The 18,636-nt window shown below is 36.8% G+C and overlaps 1 protein-coding gene across 1 annotated transcript; it reads left to right on the top strand.

The window, feature by feature from the left end:
• Positions 1 to 15,094: 15,094 nt before the first annotated feature.
• On the top strand, positions 15,095 to 18,377 carry LOC127080201 (uncharacterized). Its single transcript, XM_051020531.1, has 7 exons — positions 15,095 to 15,212; positions 15,764 to 15,858; positions 16,114 to 16,812; positions 16,875 to 17,018; positions 17,099 to 17,543; positions 17,785 to 18,077; positions 18,261 to 18,377. Exons 1-7 carry the CDS (start codon positions 15,095 to 15,097, stop codon positions 18,375 to 18,377), a joined length of 1,911 nt encoding a protein of 636 aa, XP_050876488.1.
• Positions 18,378 to 18,636: the final 259 nt, after the last annotated feature.

Genomic DNA, 18,636 nt, shown 5'->3' with positions numbered 1-18,636 from the left:
TGGAGAAATGGTCATTATGTTCAATGTATCCCTTTTCCAATATATATCACAAATTTCAAATTTGTAAAGATCCATGGAGTCTTGCCATTTGCAGACTACCATTCCATCAAATAAATTTGAGCTTTTATCAAATTATTTGCACTCTTATTTGTTTCTATTCAACAAATATTTTGCATGTTTTAATTGATAAATATCATTGTTTTAAATAAATAAAATTTTCATAATTTTTTTTTGAACAAAGTGAACATTCACAATGAAAAAAGGATAGTTGGGACGCCTTCAGTGCTCTCCCAAGGATAGTATGATCTCCAAAAGGGTAAGACATTTGTTCATATTCCCAGCATATTTGTATCCTCTTAATTATCTTTCAGGTTATCTCCTCCGCGAGCGCAGAAGAAAATTAAGCCCCACCAAATCCCCAGAGAGTTTGGAATTTGGTCTCAGTTTTCTTGCTCCCCAGTTGAGGCTGGATGTAGCATTGTGTTATCAATTCTATGGTTGTCATCCCTTGTGTGGATTGACCTAAAATCCCTTATAAATTGATAAATTGACATGCTACCTTTTCGAAGAAGTTGGTATTCCCTCATTTCAAGTTAGAAATCTCCCCGCCAGAGTGAGCAGGAAATTCCCAGCATGAGAGGAATTCTCATCAAGTTTGGTTTGTAGCTTTTCCCCTATGGACTTGTCTACTTTGACCTCCAGCAGATTTGCTCCTCGATAATCCTCAATAGGGTTAATCAGACTTTTACTCTTCAGTACGGACGTCAGCAGTGTTTCCCCAGTGGAGTTGTCTGATCAGAGTCGGTTTGTTATTTTTCCTCCTGAGTAGAGCGGGTGTTGAAAATGTTTATTTTCTATCCCCATCGGAGTAGTGTTCTCTTCTCCTCGGCAGATATGATTTATCCAGCAGTGCAAGGAAATGTGTTGGTGTTGGAACTTTTTGATTGGTGGTTGTTCCCCACAGAGTTTCATCTTTCCCTTGGATAATTTCCCTAATATAATGGCTTTCTACGATGGATCGTATCCATGTTCAGTTCCCCAGCCAAGACTTTGCCTAATTTTAGAGTGGCGTTGGAACTTCTGAGGAAGATCTGTTGATTCCTTCCCAATGGAGTGATTGGTTCTCCTTTCCCTTGAGAGATCTTTGTTTCCTCGTATATGTTTCTCCCATCAGATTGGATGTTCTCCAGTGGGCTTGGCTTTCTCTTTTGAGATGTAGTACCGGATATCTGTCAATTGATTCTGGGACCTGTTTGTGTTAGATATGTCTGTTTGTCAGCATTAATCATACATAAACCATGCATATACATGCATAGTTATAACATTCAAATATTCATGTTGCATTGCTTTTCCATATATCTTTGTTTGTTATCTCTTGCTATTTGGTGATATATATTTCCCCAAGCAGATGTTTGTGTCTGATCTCTCCATATAGAGTTAGCCCCATAGGCAGAAAGTGTCTACCCTTTCTTCCATATTCCCCATTGAGTTATGACCTCGTGGATGATTATTATTTCTATTTCCTCCCAAAATATGTACTGGGATGGAATTTCTCCTCTGAGTTATATCCTCATAGGGTTGAGTCTTATTTCATTGTGTCTCTCTAGCTTGTTCCTAGATTGACTACTCTTGTTATTTTCCTTGCACTTCCCCGTAGTTTAGATGAATGATTGCTCAGTAACCGGTAATTGTCCATCTTTTCCCCGGCGGAGTTTCTGTGGCCTTCTACCCAGTAACCGGTAGTCGTAAGTCATATCTTTGTGGTTTACTACCTAGTAACCGGTAGCTGTAAACCCCATTTTATCCCCTTGCAGAGTTAACCCTTGATTTTTTTCATCCTAACCGATGATGGTTACTCTTCTGCGGTTTTCTACCCAGTGACTGGTAGATTTAATCCCCTCTTTGTTGATTATCTTTATCCAATATTAGGTATTGATATTCCTTCATTTTTTAGTATACCACCCAGTCACCGGTGATATATCTCTTGGATAATTTCTCTCATTAAGCGATTTATCCCCAACGAGTCATCTTTCATTTACCCTTTTGTTTGGTAATGATTGTTTCTCCCCTTGATTGGTCATCACTTTATACGCTGTAGTCGGTATCCCGATGTCCTTTCTTTTCGGTTGATCTATCCGTTATTAACCCAGTAATCGGTTATGGATAATTTTCCATGCGAGTATGTTATCTACGTTCTGACGGTAATAGATAATATATCTCACGCGCTCTTCAGTCGAAGTCTTTTTCTTCCCCAGTCGAGTAAGATTCGTATTTCCTTATGGAATCGAATGTCCATCCTGTAATCGAGTTTGCTTTTTCAGCCCTCCTTTCGGATGATGAGTGTTTTTGAAATATTCCCCAACTCACGCCTGGTTGGTCACCTATTATATGCCCAGTAACCGATATCCCTGGTGTTCCTTCCTTTCTGCTCCCTATTATGACTTTTTGTCCCCTGTGGAGTCAGATTTCCTGAGTTGAATTATACCTTCTAGGTCATCCTCAGATATTATGGATGTTTGATATCTCTCACCCTTATACCGGTCTTAGATATTCATTCTCCCCGAGCGTGTTGTTCTCTCACCTTCATACCGGTGTTTGGATCACATGCCTCTTTGAGCTTATTACCCAGTAACCGGTAATACCTTAGTTGTTGTTTCCTCAGCTGAGTCCTCTTTGGACATTCCCCATCAGAGTCCCTTGGTGGATTTTCTCAGCCTGAGTCTGGATTTTCATCCGAAGTATCCTTTATGGATAGTTTCGCTGTATTGTCATATTCCCCAATACATGCATCTTTGCGTCAGCTCGAGTCTTTCCATTGATTTATTTTCATGGAATTCCTTCGTGTCTCTCAGCAAGTTTTAAGTTGTGACCTGCTCACGCATTTTATTCCCTTTTATTCCCCAGTAAGGTCCCTAGAGTTTCTGTCCCATTTATAAGTATATTACTCCTATGGATTCGCAGTTTCTCCTGATTTCTTTTATTCTTTGTGGATATATATCCCCACAAAGTATTACCTTTTGCATACATACATTCGCATCACATGGTCTCTTAGGGACCAAAATTTGTCTCTTTGTTATTATTTAAGCCCATTCTACCTCGTGAGACGAAGATTTAACCTTCACTTCTCCAGCTAGAATGACCTTAAATAGGGGCATCTATAAGACCCTAATTATGACCCTAAGATCCCTCATGGCATCATAACATTGCATTTTGCATCTTGCCTCAAGGATCATTGCATCTTGGCTCCTTAACCTTTGGGTGGGAACTTTTGTGAGTTGGTTTGAGATCACCAAGCATGCTTGAATTGTATATTATTACTTTTCTTCTTTTGTTTACTAACCAAAAGCACAAAAAGATGTCACTAACATCTTTTGTTTTGTAGCTTGAGCAGTCATAAGATCTAAGGCTCCTAGGAGGCCCTATGCTCATTAATATGGCCAGGTGAAGGTGAAAGCAAGCATGACAATGGTTTAGAAGGCTCTCATTCATCATATATGCCTCCCAAGTATCTCAATTCATCATTTTGACCAAAGCAAACCAAAGGGCTTAAGGCTTGTTTCCCAAGAAAACCCTAATTCATCTGTGCATCAACCATGCCTTGCCCATGAAGCAACCTCAACCCATGATAAAATACAACCAAGGTAAGTTCTTTAACTCATCATTTCATGCATATTTGAGCTTATTTGAGTGTCCTCAATCATCAATTCATCAAGATTTGGAGTTTGGATATGAGAAGTTGATCAGTCAATTCATCTTACTATTTTGGAGTACACTGAGACCTAAGTTTTAATGTGTTTGTCAAATGGAGATGACCCCAAGAGGAAAATTGTTCTTAAGAACCATATTAACAACTTTCATGTTCATTAAAAATTGATTTGAAGCTTGGAAGGTCATCATCAATTTCAAAACATTATAGGTCATTTTGACTAAAACCCTAATTTTGGGTCAACTTCCCAAGAGCATAACTCATTTATTTTTCATGATTTTGAGGTGGGATCAAATGAATTGGAAATTGTAAGATGTCTAATTCAATTTTTGTGTTGGACAAAGTTTCATAATCCTAAAAGAAATACATGTGATAAAGCAAAACCTTATAGGTCACTTTGGACCAAAGGCATTGAAATGTGAACAAGTCCAACTTCAAGTGCCCATAACTTTCTCATCCAAAATCCAAATGATGCACAATTTGAGTCCAAATTGATTGTCTTGAAAAGATATACAACTTTTATGTTTAAGGTTTTTCCATTTGGATCTTAATTCAGTGAAACAGAAGGGCTTGAAGTTAACCATTTTTGGAAATTTTCACATACACACGTTTTGCACCTTGCACTTTATGATCAATTTTCACAAATTTTCCAATTCCAAATTAAGTTTTGTTCAACATAACAATTAATCCTCATGTCAAGAGCTTTCCAACCATTACCCATAAGGCTATGTTTTATGTTTGGAAATAGCATTTTTGAAGAGGATAAAGTATTGGTACATTTTTAGAAACTTGATTCAAACACATTGCATGAGCTCAATACACATCATTTGCACGTCCAAAACATATTTGCTGATGTTAAGCATTGATTTCCAATTGGAATTGGGCCCTCCATGCCCTTGTACAGGCCCATGAATGGAGGCCCTTTCCATCCATGCACATGCTTTGTTCTTGCTCCTACCTTGCCAATTGCTATATATAGGAGTGTATAGCTTCACAATTAAAGAACCTGAAGGCACCTGTTATGCTGCAAGAATCTCTCCCTAGCCTCACTTAAAGGAACTCTCTATTTCCCTCAAAATTTTCAGATCTGACTTTCAATTTCATTTATTGATTTTCAGACTCATAGTTCCTCAACCTTGCTTCATCTTCATCCCTTGACTACACTGCAAGCATTAGCAAAGGAGAATTGTGCTCTCAAGATCCACATTTCGGAGGTGGATATCCAAACTTATTTTCTTCGAAACTCCTTGATTGTTGTTGTTTTCTTGCATTTATTGGGTTGGCTGAAGTCCTCTCATCAGAGGCAATTGTTTTGTGCTTTGAATTTTGAAATTCCATCAAGTTTCAGTTGAACACCATAAATTTCAACCTCTGATTTCTCTCTCCATGGAAGTCTAGAGTTAAAATAGTTGGTACAGGGGTGATGTACCTCACCCCAGCTTTCCATTGCTGTATAGATCGCCTCATATGGTGAAGCTTTTATCTCTGCAACTCTCACCGGCGTTGAAGGTCTCGCCGGAGAAGACGGTGGTGTACACCACCGTCGGGTTGCCAGATTAAGTCGTGGTCGTTGGATCTTGTTTCCAGATCTAATCTGGACCACTCCCTTTTATGACTTTTTTTAATGCTATGTGTTTCGCTTTGACTTGAGTGTATGGTGGATGCCCGCATATGATCCGTGTGATGTGCCAACTCAATTAATGAGCTCTAGATCCAACCCCTCACGCTTTTTCTTATTTTTGTTTTCTGATTTTTATTTCCATTTTATTTCTTTTATTCCATTTCATTTCAAAAAATCATATCTCACTCATTACTGGTCCAAAAAATGTGAGACCAATTGCATTATTTCCCTTTTAAGTTCTAGTTTCTAAAAATGATATTTTTTATTTTTTTATTTTATCATTTGATATTTTTATGAATTTTCTCTTTTCTGGTTAGTTTTTAATTCATTTTAAATAGTTTTCAATATCCAAAAAACTACAAAAATATTTTCCCAACCTCTTTGAATGATGATGGATCTATGAAAAATATTCTCATCAATTTATTAATTGATTTGAGATTTATTTGAGATTTTAATTCAATTAGGTTATTTTTATGCATTTTTAATTGATTAAAAATAGTTTTTGGTTTCTAAAAATGCTGAAATTTTTTGTCAAACTTTGTTTGACCTTGTTGAACTTAGGATGATCCATTTGTACTTTTCAAAGTTGATTTGAAATGGATTTGAAGTTTGACCTTTAATTGTTTATTTTAATTCAAGTATTATTTTAATTTTGAAAAATACCAAAAATATTTTATTTGTTTCTTGACTTCTAAACTTCATCTTGCTTCTGTTTACTAATGTTTGACATTGATTCCATCTATCTTTGGTCAATGTATGTTGATTACTTCATTTGATTTCCATTAATGCACTTTCTTATTCATCATCTTCTTCTTCTTCTTTTTCTTTTTTGATTAATGAGTTTAAGATTGGTGGTTAGCCTTGATGTATGGGAGGTTTAACCTTCCTTGATTCAAATCTAATTCATCTTGATCATAGATCAAGTGAATGGCCTTGCATTAAGGATAGGTTGCTTCCTAATCAAGCAAAGAACCTAAATCAATACAAGATCATTTCTCATCTTCTTTTGGCATGGCAAGTTGTAGGAGCTTGATTCACTAATCAAGATCTCTAACTTATGTTTGTTGCCTATATTTTATTGACCGACCTCAGATAGGTGTGACTACTACATTATCCACTTACGATTGCTTAACATAGCGCTAAATTGTCTTATGGCACACTAACACTAACTTTTGACCATTAACTTTTAATTCAAGTCATTTAATTCTTGCAATTTACTTTTATGCAATTTAATATTCTTGTACATTATTTCATTTGCTTTTGCCCTTTGCTCACTTGAGCTCATGTTTATGTTAATGCAATTTGCCTTTTGCTCACTTCAGCACATTATTGTGTATATACTATTGTGCTTGTGTTTTGTTTTGATTGTTGTGAACCAAATGCAAAATGGACAAAAAGGACTTAGATTCTAGGACATTCCCTATGCAAAAATGGAGTGAGAAGGCCTTAATGTTGAAGATGAATTGGAAGGACCAAATCTCTAAACTCACTCTTGTCCACTCCTTGTTTGACATTATAGAACTTTTTGATGTGTGTGTTCTTGTGCTAGGGATTCCTATTTGAGCCAAAGTGAAGAACCATTGTCATGTGCATCTAAAGTGAGAGATACAAGAGCCATTGGAAGACTCCTAAGTGCTTTGCTTGATTGATTGCTTGAGTATACACTTATTTGCTTGCTTATTCCAAAGGATGAGAGCTACTTGGATCATCAATATGATCTCAAGAGAGGAACTCCATTTGTGGTCTTATTTCTTCTCCTTCATCTCTTGTATGTTTAGGACTTAGCCATTCTTCTTCTTCCCTACACTCTAACCCAAGCCAAAAAAAATTGTGCAAACATTAACATTTTCTTTCAAACATTCGAAACCTAAGCATTATGCTTTTGATTTTCAAACCTTCTTTTCATAACACTTATTTTAAATTGAATCTTTAAGTCAACATTGACCATATTTTTGTAAATACTCTTCATCGGTAAATATAACTCACTCAAATGTTTTTATGGTTTCAATGGCCACTCTTTTATCAAAACTTTTCATAACCTTTAGCTATTAGGTTTGAGTTATCCTTGAGGTAGATATAATACTCACCTATATCCTTAGTGATGGACAATGAGTCTTCCATGCTTATTATAGGGTTAACCCCTCACTAGCATGTTGAAGCTATCCTCACATGGTGGATTTTTGGTTTTAGGTTGAGTTTTCTCCCTTGAATAACAAAAGACCTTAAGGCTTTTGGACCAATCAATTCACCAACTTGTTTTGAGTGTTTTACCCCGAACTACGAGATTTTTATCCTAATCTGTTTTTAAGATGGTAAGTAGGCAGTGGGTTTATCCATTCAAACACAAAATTGTAAATAACTTATATATTCTTCTCTCATCTCCCCAATCATGTTTGCACAAATAAATTTTCACAAATACCAACCTACCTTACAACAATTGTGAAAAGGGTTCCCTAGGAGTACCTAGGATGTTTTGGGTGCTTAAAACCTTCCAATTTGCATAACCAACCCCCTTACCCCCATCTCTGACATTTTTATTAGTTTTTTATTCGATAAAACTTCTCGATTTTTGTTCGCTTTCTAACCTTTCCGTTGGATAAATAGAAGCGCGGTGGCGACTCGACTTGTATGGTTTACTTTTGATTTAGTCAATAAATCTAAAGGTAACGAATACCCTGCTACAAAGAGCATGATGTGATTGTGGATCAATTTGACCACATTGTTGCCAATATTACTTTCTGTAACAATCTGAGCTTTTGTGATGAAGAACTTCCCGAAGAAGGTAGGAATCACAATTTGGCGTTTCACATTTCCATGAACTGTAAGGTAGACACTTTGTAAAATGTGTTGGTTGATACTGGGTCATCATTGAATGTGTTGCCAAAGTCAACCCTAGCAAGACTTTCCTATCAAGGCGCCCCGATGAGGTACAACGACGTGATTGTTAAAGTGTTTGATGGTTCTCGGAAAACCGTCATTAAAGAAGTGGACCTTCCAATTAAGATAGGTCCGAGTGAGTTCCGAATTACTTTTCATGTAATGGATATTCATTCGGCCTATAGTTGTTTAATGGGAAGGCCTTGGATCCATGAAGTTGGCGTTATGACGTCTACTCTGCACCAAAGGCTGAAATTTGTGAAGAACGGCATGCTCGTCGTTGTGGGTGGAGAGAAGGTATTGTTGGTAAGCCATTTTTCATCCTTTACTTATGTTGATGTTGAGAAGGAAGTTGGAACACCGTTTCAAGCTTTGCCCATTGCTGATGAATTGAAGAAGTCAAGGGAACCCATGCCTTCCTTGATGGTGCAAAGGAGTTTATTAAGACTGGTTGCGCTGACAGATGGGGTCAACTCGTGGAAGTCGTTGAGAATAAGAATAGAGCAGGTTTGGGATTTCAGTAAGGGCCATTCAACGCCAATGTTAAGGCTATGCAAGAAGTTTTCCACAGTGGAGGGTTCATTCACAAGGATGATCAACACTCAGCTGCCATTATTGAAGACAATGGTGATGAAGATGAGGCATGCACCAACATTTTAACACACAGCCAAACTTGCAACAATTGGGTTGTTGTTGATGTTCCTATTGTTATGCACCACTCGAAGTAATTTGTTGCTTTATTATTTTTAAGAAAAATCCTTCTCCTATGCCTAAGGGAGAAGTGAAACATTGTTGGGCATTTTCTTATTATCATCAATAAAATACAATTTTATTCATCCACATCTATGATGATTGCTTTTTATTTTTTCTTTTTTCTGAAAATGGTAATCACAAAAAAAGATAATAATAATAATAATTTTCCATCTGCATAATATTTGTTTGCACTACATTTCTCTAAAATTAAAATATCAAATCATTATGCAGGTTGGTTCTCAAACCCAGTGAATATAATGATCCTACCCCCTCTTTAAACTTTGATTTCCCTATGTTTGAAGCTGAGGACGAAAATGATGATGAAGTATTTGATGAGTTATCCCGTTTGCTTGAACACGAGGAAAAACCTATTCAGCCGTTTGAATAGAAAATTGAAAGTTAACTTGGGTTCCGACGATAATGTGAAGGAAGTCAAGATTGGCTCTCAACTATGTCCCGAAGCTAAGAAGGAGTTGGTTGATCTTCCTCGAGAATATTCTGATGTGTTTGCTTGGACATATCAAGACATGCCTAGTTTGGATTCTGAGATTGTGTAGCATAGATTGTCGTTGATGCCAGAATGCCTGTCGGTCAAACAGAAGTTGAGAAGAACTCATCCTAATATGGTAATAAAGATCAAAGAGGAAGTGCAAAAATAGATTGATGTTGGTTTCCTTGTTACCTCTGAATATCCGCAATGGTTGACTATAGATATTTGAACAAAGTTAATCCAAAAGATTATTTTCCTCTGCCACACATTGATATGTTGGTGGACAATACAAATAAATTCAAAGTCTTTTCGTTTATAGATGTATTTTCCGGTTATAATCAGATAAAGATGGCACATGATGATATTAAGAAGACCATATTCTTTACACCTTGGGAAACATTATGTTATTGAGTGGTGCCCTTCGGTTTAAAGAATGTTGGTGCAACATACCAGAGAGCTATGACCACTGCTTGAACAAGGAGGATCCCCCATTGGCAAATGTTGTTATCTGAGTATGATATTGAATACTGGTCTCAAAAAGCTATTAAAGGAAATGTCTTGGTTGATCATTTGGCTCACCAACCTATTAAAGATTATCCCTCAGTGTAGTATGATTTTCTAACGAAGAGATTTTGTATTTGAAGATGAAAGATTGTGATGAACCATTGCTTGAAGAAGGGCTAAAGCATGGTTCCCGTTGGGGCATGGTATTTGATGGAGCTGTTAATTCGTATGGTAATGGCATTGGGGCAGTGATTATTACTCCTCAAGGCACACATAATTCGTATGGTATGGATGAGTATGAAGCTTGCATTATGGGACTTGAAGAGGCCATTGATCTCAAAATTAAATATCTTGATGTCTATGGAGATTCAGTTTTGGTTGTGAATTAGATCAAAGGTGAATGGGAGACGAATCAACCAGGTTTGATACCATATAGAGATTATGCGAGGAGAATTTTAACTTTATTTATAATGGTTGAGTTTCATCATATCCCTCGAGATGAAAATCGGATGGCAGATGCTCTTGCAACGTTGGCTTCAATGATTGTAGTGAAATTTTGGAAAGAAGTTCCCAATTCGACTGTGATGCATCTTGATAGGCCAGCACATATATTTGCCATTGAAGAAGTCAAAGATGAAAAGACGTGGTATTATGATATCAAATGTTTTCTCCAAAGTCATATTTACCCGTCTAGGCCATCTTTTAAAGAGAAGAAGACTTTGAGAAGATTAGTTGGTAAGTTCTACCTAAACGGCGATGTGCTTTATAAGAGAAATTTCAATATGGTTTTGCTTAGATGCGTGGATAGACACGAAGCAGACTTATTGATGAGTGAAGTCCATGAAGGGTCCTTTGGTACTCATTCAAAAGGACATGCTATGTCAAAGAAGATGTTGAGAGCAGGTTATTGTTTGCTGACAATGGAATCTGACTGTTGCAAGTTTGTGAAGAAAGGCCACAAGTGTCAAATTTATGTAGATAAGATTCATGTTCCTCTACCACTGTTGAACGTCATTTCCTATCCATGGTCTTTCTCCATGTGGGGAATTGATATGATTGGCATGATTGATCCCAAAGCTTCAAACATACATCGTTTCATTCAGATGGCTATTGACTACTTCACAAAGTGGGTTGAAGCGACATCGTATGCGGATGTGACCGAGTAGGTGATGGTCCGATTTAACAAGAATCAAATAATTTGCCATTATGGTGTGCCAAGTAAGATCATTACTGATAATGGATCAAACTTGAACAATAATATGGTCGAAGCTCTTTGCAAAGACTTTAAGATTTCAAATCACAGTTCTTCTCCCTACAGACCCAAGATGAATGGGGTTGTTGAAGCTACGAATAAGAACATTAAGAAGATCATTCAGAAGATGATTGTGACATATAAAGATTGGCATGGGATTCTCCTATTTTCTTTGCATGGGTATCTTACACCTATTTCTGTCTCATTTATGGTATGGAATTTGTGCTCCCCGTGGAGGTTGAGATCCCATCATTGCGTGTTTTGATGGAAGCCAAGTTAACAGAAGTTGAATGGTGTCAGACCAGATATGACCAGTTGAATTTAATTGAAAAGAAAAGATTAACTGCCATGTGTCATGATTAGTTGTATCAATAGAGAATGAAGAAAGCTTTTGATAAGACGGTCAAGCCTCGTGTGTTCAGAGAAGGTGACCCCGTGCTTTAGAAGATCTTGTCTTTCAAACCTGATGCTAGGGGCAAGTGGACTCCTAATTATGAAGGCTCATATGTTGTTAAGAGAGACTTTTTAGGCGGTGCTTTGATTCTTACAACTATGGATGTTGAGGAGTTCACACGTTATGTGAAAGTTCACGCGGTCAAGAAATACTTTGCCGAAAATGAAAAGAAAAGCTCGCTAAGTTGAAAACCTGAAAGGGAGGCTTAGGCAAAAATGAGCGTCTCGGTGGATTGAAAACCTGAAAGGGCGATCCAGGCAAAAGTTAGAGACATAAAACAAAAAATTCATCCCGGTAGATTGAGTACCCTACCTTGGGGAAATCTAGGAAAAATTTAGGGATTATGGCAATTAACTGCATTTGGTTGGTCCTGATTGTTGAAGCAGCTTTGAGTAGTTATTTGGTTCTGATTCGTCATTCTCAACCAAAGGCAAACGCAATAGATTTTGAAGTTGGTAGGGAGAGTAGTGATCATTATAATCAATGTAGCCTCTTTCCATGTAAATTAATGTTTTCAAACTTTGTAAATATCCATGGAGTCTCACCATTTGCAGAATACCATTCTATTAAATAAAGTTGAGCTTTCCCCAGCTAAGATGTTCTTGTTTCTACATTTCCCAATTTGTGACTTGATGAATGAACCCTGGATTATCTTGGAACCTTTGTTTGGTCCCTATATTCCTGACGTATTTATTACATAGCCGTGACAGTTTCTCCCCTCCGTGAGTTGGAAGATTCGGTTGATATTTTGGTACCTTGGAATGGGTTTATTTCTCATTCTCCAAGAAGAATTTGATGATTGTTGAAGTTTTGTGGTCTTTGATGTGTCCTGGCAGATTATTGTATCCTCAACAAAGCCTTATAGAGGTGTTTATTAATAAAATCCCTAATAGAGCATCTGGCTCTCCTCACTCAGAGTTTTATATATGGATTGTGACTTAATAGGAGCTCTTTCCCCAATAGTGCTCGGTTCTGAGCAGTATTGGTGATTTCACCTACAAGGATATCCCCCATATGATATGGTGGTGACTTAAAATTCCCCGCAACATTGACTTGATAGGATCCTTGACAGATCCCTCTTTTTTCCTCAGCATGATTTGGTGATACTTTTCATTAGTACTTTCTTCCCCCGCGGAGTCTTCCATATTAGTTGGATGCATGTTTTCCACCACTTCCCCAACCAGAGTTAAAGTCATTTTGAGTAGATTTTTTATCAGTGCATTTTGATTCACATTCTTCTATAATTGTACTTAGGAATTTCTATAATTTATTTTTCTTATTTTACTATTTTATTATGTTTTTTAGATTTAAGTTCATGTTTGCCTTTAATCTATTTTTGTTTGCTATTTTCAATTTTAGCGGTTATTGGATACCTGTTCACTGTTCGGATCATAACTCGAGCTACGAGACATCGTTTTACGCGTTCTAACATGTGATGGAAATCTAAGATAAAAAGCTACAACTTTTGTGTTGAAGCCAAAATCTGATTCGGAGTGAAGAAGTATCACATAATTCGTTGAAGTTTCGTACTTTAGGAAATAATTTCTTTTGGGCCATTGTTTGAGCAGGATTTAGGTTTTCCGACCCTATTTGAATTATAATTACAATCCTTATTTTGTTTAAAAGGAGAAGCCGTGGTACTGTATCCCTTACACATTATTCACGATAACCTTTTGTTTTTAACGATTATGAAGAGAAACTAATCTTCTAGAGTCAATCAGTTGTAACCGAATTTCCAAGGCCTTGAGGCTTTTGTCCTATCAATTTAATTTCGTTTCTCTTTCAATTATGTTCTATGAAAATTCATTTGCGTAATCTGTATTTTATGGAATGGTTTTGATTAAATTCGTATGATTGCATTCCTAACTGTTAATCGTTGTTTTCGTTGCTTTGTCATTAAATCGCGTTTGTAAATTGGGTTTGCTTAGTTCACGATTGTATTAATCAGATTGTTTAATTCAAAATATAGGAATATCAATCTATCATATATCTATTGCACTTGTCAATCGAAATTGAATCGAATAGAGATGGAGCCGCTTAGGGAATTAGTAGGTAAAAACCAGTGATTAGTCGAAAACCGAAAACAGTAGACTGGCTTAGTTTATAATCGCTTATTTTAATCACTTATTTACTTTGTTTTCTAAATCGATCACTAAAAAATAACCCCCCCTAAATCGATTTCATTAGGTTAACAATAATACAAGAATCCATGCGATATGATACTCGAGTTGTCGCTTCCACTAAACTACAGTTTTCTAATTACTCGTTTTGACTCGTGTGCAATAGTGGAGCAAATTGGCGATGTTGTCGGGGATTCTTGTTGTTTTTGATCGTTAGTTGATTCATAGGTGTGGATTGTAGTGTTTTGGCCGTTCCGAGTTGCTGTTTTGGCCAATTCGTGTCCGTTCGTCCAACCTGGTCTAAAAACCCAGTTTTCTAAAAAATTATGTTCGATTCAAATTCTATTTTGTGTTATAGGAGTAGAAAAATCGTGGAAAGAGTTAAGGGATACCACCCTCAAATTCCCAAATTCATCTTTTTTCTATTTCTTATGAATTTTTTACTGTTTTCACTTTCTCGAAAAAATTCCAAAAAAAATTCAAAATTTTTATATTGCCTAATTAGATTAAATTTTGTGTTTTCGTATTTTCTGAATTTATTTTGATCATATTTCTTTTTTCTTTTTGTTTCTGCCTAATAGGGACATTGTTGGCATTTTCGCATTTGTTGCTGCATTAGTTCTGGCTACTAGGTATGGTTGTTCTGATCTTTTTGATTTTGATCTTGGGATAGAGAGAACCTTGCACGCACGTCGTAGAGCAAATCAGGCTAGCACTAGTTGACCACCCGTTAGAGATTCTGATTATGACTATTTGTATAACTTATTTGATTCTGATTTTGAACTTTCTTTTAATAACATGGCTAAACAAAGAACACTAAGGTGGTTTGCTGCTCCTGATATGAACTACAGTGGTTTATGTATTGAATATAATGATGTTACTGTTCCTTTTAAGTTGAAATCTGGTTTAAAACACTTGTTACCAAGGTTTAGTGGTCTTGTAGGTGAGAATCCGCATAAGCATCTTAAGGAATTTCATATTGTTTTCTCTACACCATTGAGACCTGAAGGAATCACCGAAGATCTCATCAAGCTGAGAGCCTTCCCGTTTTCACTACAGGGTGCTGCCAAGGATTGGTTATATTATCTTTTGCCGAATTTTGTCACAACTTGGAATTATTTGAAGAAAGTCTTCCTTGAGAGATACTTTCCTGCTTACAGTGTTGCATCAATCCAAAAAGAAATATGTGGTATCAGATAGGGAAATGAGTCATTTGTTAAGTATTGGGAGAGATTAAAACAGTTAGTATCCAGTTGCCCTAAACATCAGATTACTGAACAAATGCTTATTCAGTATTTCTATGAGGGATTGTTACCAATGGATAGGAACATTCTTGATGCTGCAAAGGGTGGAGCACTTGTCAATAAAACTCCAACTGCTGCCAAAGCCTTGATTGAGAACATGTCACTCAACTCCAAACACTTCACAACCAGAAGTAATTCTATGGTCCAAACAAAAGGTGTGAATGAGATTCGGGTTTCCTCTTCCAATAAGGCTCTATAAACCAGAATTGAAGAACTTACTTCTTTAGTGAAACAAATAGCAATGAGTAAATCTCAAATAGCAAAGTTGTGTGGTATTTGTACTTCTACTGAACATCCAATTGACACATGTCATATTCTTCAAGATGATTCAGTCACTGAGTTGCCTTAGGCCTATGCAGCTAACTTTTTCAACCAAAGCAACAATCGGAAAGGGTACAACATTCCTAACCTGTCCACCAACAAATATCATCCCAATTGGAGGAACCATCCAAACCTTCGATATGGAAACCAGCATCCTACCCAACAACAGTTAGTCATACCCCTGCCACAACCACATACCACTCCCCAAGTCTCCACATCCGCACCTTCCGGATCTTCATTAGAGGATTTTGTCAAGCAAGTGGTTGTGAACCATCTCCAATTTCAGCAACGAACAGGTTCCATTATTCAGACTTTGCAGACACAAATTAGACAACTTGCCACTTTAATGAATGCCATGCAGCAAGCCAAAGGATCAAACCAACTCCTGCCCAAACAGTTGTGAATCCAAAAGGCCCTAATGCTAATGTGAGTGCAATTTCTTTGAGATCCGGGAAGGTTACAAAACCAGTCCCATAAAAAAATAAAAAAAATCTTGAGGTAACACTTGGACCTTCTTCCATTGTGATTACTGAACCCTCTGTTGTGGTAGAAACTGAAAAAGAAAAGGAGAAGGAGTATATGCCACCAATTACTTTCCCACATAGAATACTGAAACATAAAAGGACTGATGATGGAGACAAAGAGAGAAAGATTTTATATGTGTTCAAAAAAGTGGCGGTAAACATTCCGCTTCTTGATGTGATTAACTAGGGTACAAAGTATGCAAATTTTTTGAAAGACTTGTGCACAAGTAAGAGAAGGTTGAAGGGAAATGAGAGAGTAAATTTGGGACAAATTATTTCAGCCCTTATCCAGCCTAAACATTCACCTGAAAAAGCTACTGCTTCATCCCTCAATCAGGTCATACCCCAAAAGTGCAAGGATCCAGGAACTTTTGCTATTCCATGTACCATTGGGGATAGTAAATTCGAAAATTGCATGCTTAATTTGGGAGAGGGCATTAATGTTATACCTACTTCTGTTTATAATAACCTTGATCTTGGTCCTTTGCAACATACAAGTTTAATCATTAAACTGGCGAACAGAAGAAATGCGCGCCCTATTGGAGTAGTGGAAGATGTGCTTGTTCAAGTTAATGACTTGATTTTTCCTGCGGATTTTTACATTCTGGACATGTATGGAAAAACAAATTCAAGAAGATCACCCGTCATTTTAGGAAGACCATTCATGAAAACGACAAAAATAAAAATTGATGTTGACGGTGGAATCGTGTCCATGGAATTTGGTGACATTGTCGCGAAATTTAAGATTTTCGATGCCATGAAACATCCCTTGGAGGAGCATTCCATTTTTCATATTGAATTGATGTCTGAGTTTGTTGATGCCATTTTTTCTGAATTGTTTTCACTTGATTTCCATCTCTATCTGGGTTTGATGTTGCTTATTCATGTGATGATTGTACCGACACTAACCTTTGTATTGTATGTGCTGAGATTGATGTTGCCTTGCAGGGTAACATTTCTCCTACAAGTGAAGTTGTCATTGAAGCTGTTTATGCAGTTGAAGCTCTCGACATCCCGGCTGCCCCAAACATCCCATCCATTGAGCAACCACCTTCCCTAGAGTTGAAACAACTCTCTGAAAATCTAAATATGGTTATTTAGAGAGTAATGAAAAACTTCCGATCATAATTTCTTCTAACCTTGATTTTGATCAAGAAAATAAGCTTTTACAGGTTTTGAGGAAGCATAAAAAGGAGATTGGGTGGACATTGGCTGACATATCAGTCATTAGTCCCTCAATGTGTATGCACAAGATTTTACTTGAAGATGGTTGTAAAATAGTGAGGCAGCCCCAAAGAAGGCTTAATGCTTTGATTCTTGATGTTGTGAAGAAAGAGGTAACCAAACTCTTGCAAGCATGTATCATATATCCTATCTCTAACAGTAAATGGGTAAGCCCATTGCAGGTTGTACTTAAGAAATCTGGACTCACAGTAGTCATAAATGAAAATAATGAACTTGTTCCCACTAGAGTTCAAAATAGATGTAGAGTTTGTATTGATTATAGGAGATTGAATCAGGCTACTAGGAAGGATCACTTCGCTTTCCTGTTCATTGACCAAATGCTTGAACGACTAGCTGGTAAATCACACTATTGTTTTGTTGATGATTTTTCAGGTTACTTTCAGATTCATATTGCACCAGATGATCAAGAAAATACCACTTTTACGTGCCCATTCAGTATATTTACTTACAGGAGAATGCCTTTTGGTCTTTGCAATGCCCCTAGCATATTTCAGATATGCATAATTTGCATTTGACTGATTTTATTGAAAATTGCATGGAAGTGTTTATGGTGATTTCATTGTTTATGGTTCTTCATTTGATGCATGTTTGAATAATTTAAATTTGGTTTTAGATAGATGCCTCGAAACTGACCTTGTTTTAAATTATGAAAAATGTCATTTTATGCTCGAACATGGAATTGTCTTGGGTCACATAATTTATGAAAAGGGAATTTCATTAGACCCTACTAAGGTTGATGTTATTTCTAAACTTCCTTACCCATCTTGCATTCGTGAGATTCGTTCTTTTCTTGGTCATGCAAGTTTTTACAGGCGCTACATAGAGGATTTCATCAAGATAACTCTTCCGTTGTCAAACTTGTTGAAGAATGACGTAACTTTCAACTTCGATGATAATTGCAAAAAGGCATTTGACTTCTTGAAGAAAGCATTGACCTCCGCTCCCATCATCTAGCCCCCTGACTGGATGCTCCATTTTGAGATTATGTGTGATGCTTCTAACTACGCTGTTAGGGCGGTCCTTCCACAAAGAGTTGACAAGGCTTCCTATGTTATTTATTATGCTTCTATGACTTTAGATTCTGTACAGTCTAATTACACCACCACTGAAAAGGAACTTCTAGCTATTGCTTTTGCTCTTGATAAATTCAGATCATATTTGCTAGGTTCCAAGGTTACTGTTTTTACTGATCATGCAACTTTATAATACTTGTTGAAGAATCCAGAAGCAAAACCAAGATTGATTCGGTGGATGTTGTTGCTCTAAGAGTTTAATATGGAGATTAATGATAAAAGTGGAGCTGAGAACTTGGTGGCTGATCATTTGAGCAGGATAGAAAGGGATGGAGATCCTTTTCCTATTCAGGATGACTTTCCTGATGAGAAGCTTTTACTTTTGCATGGGATTACTCCTTGGTTTGCTGATATTGTTAATTATCTTATTGTTGGTGTTTTTCCTACAGGTG

Source organism: Lathyrus oleraceus, chromosome 5, assembly GCF_024323335.1.
Source record: "Lathyrus oleraceus cultivar Zhongwan6 chromosome 5, CAAS_Psat_ZW6_1.0, whole genome shotgun sequence".
Lineage (NCBI taxonomy): Eukaryota > Viridiplantae > Streptophyta > Magnoliopsida > Fabales > Fabaceae > Lathyrus > Lathyrus oleraceus.
This window is presented reverse-complemented; position numbering and strand designations above follow the sequence as displayed.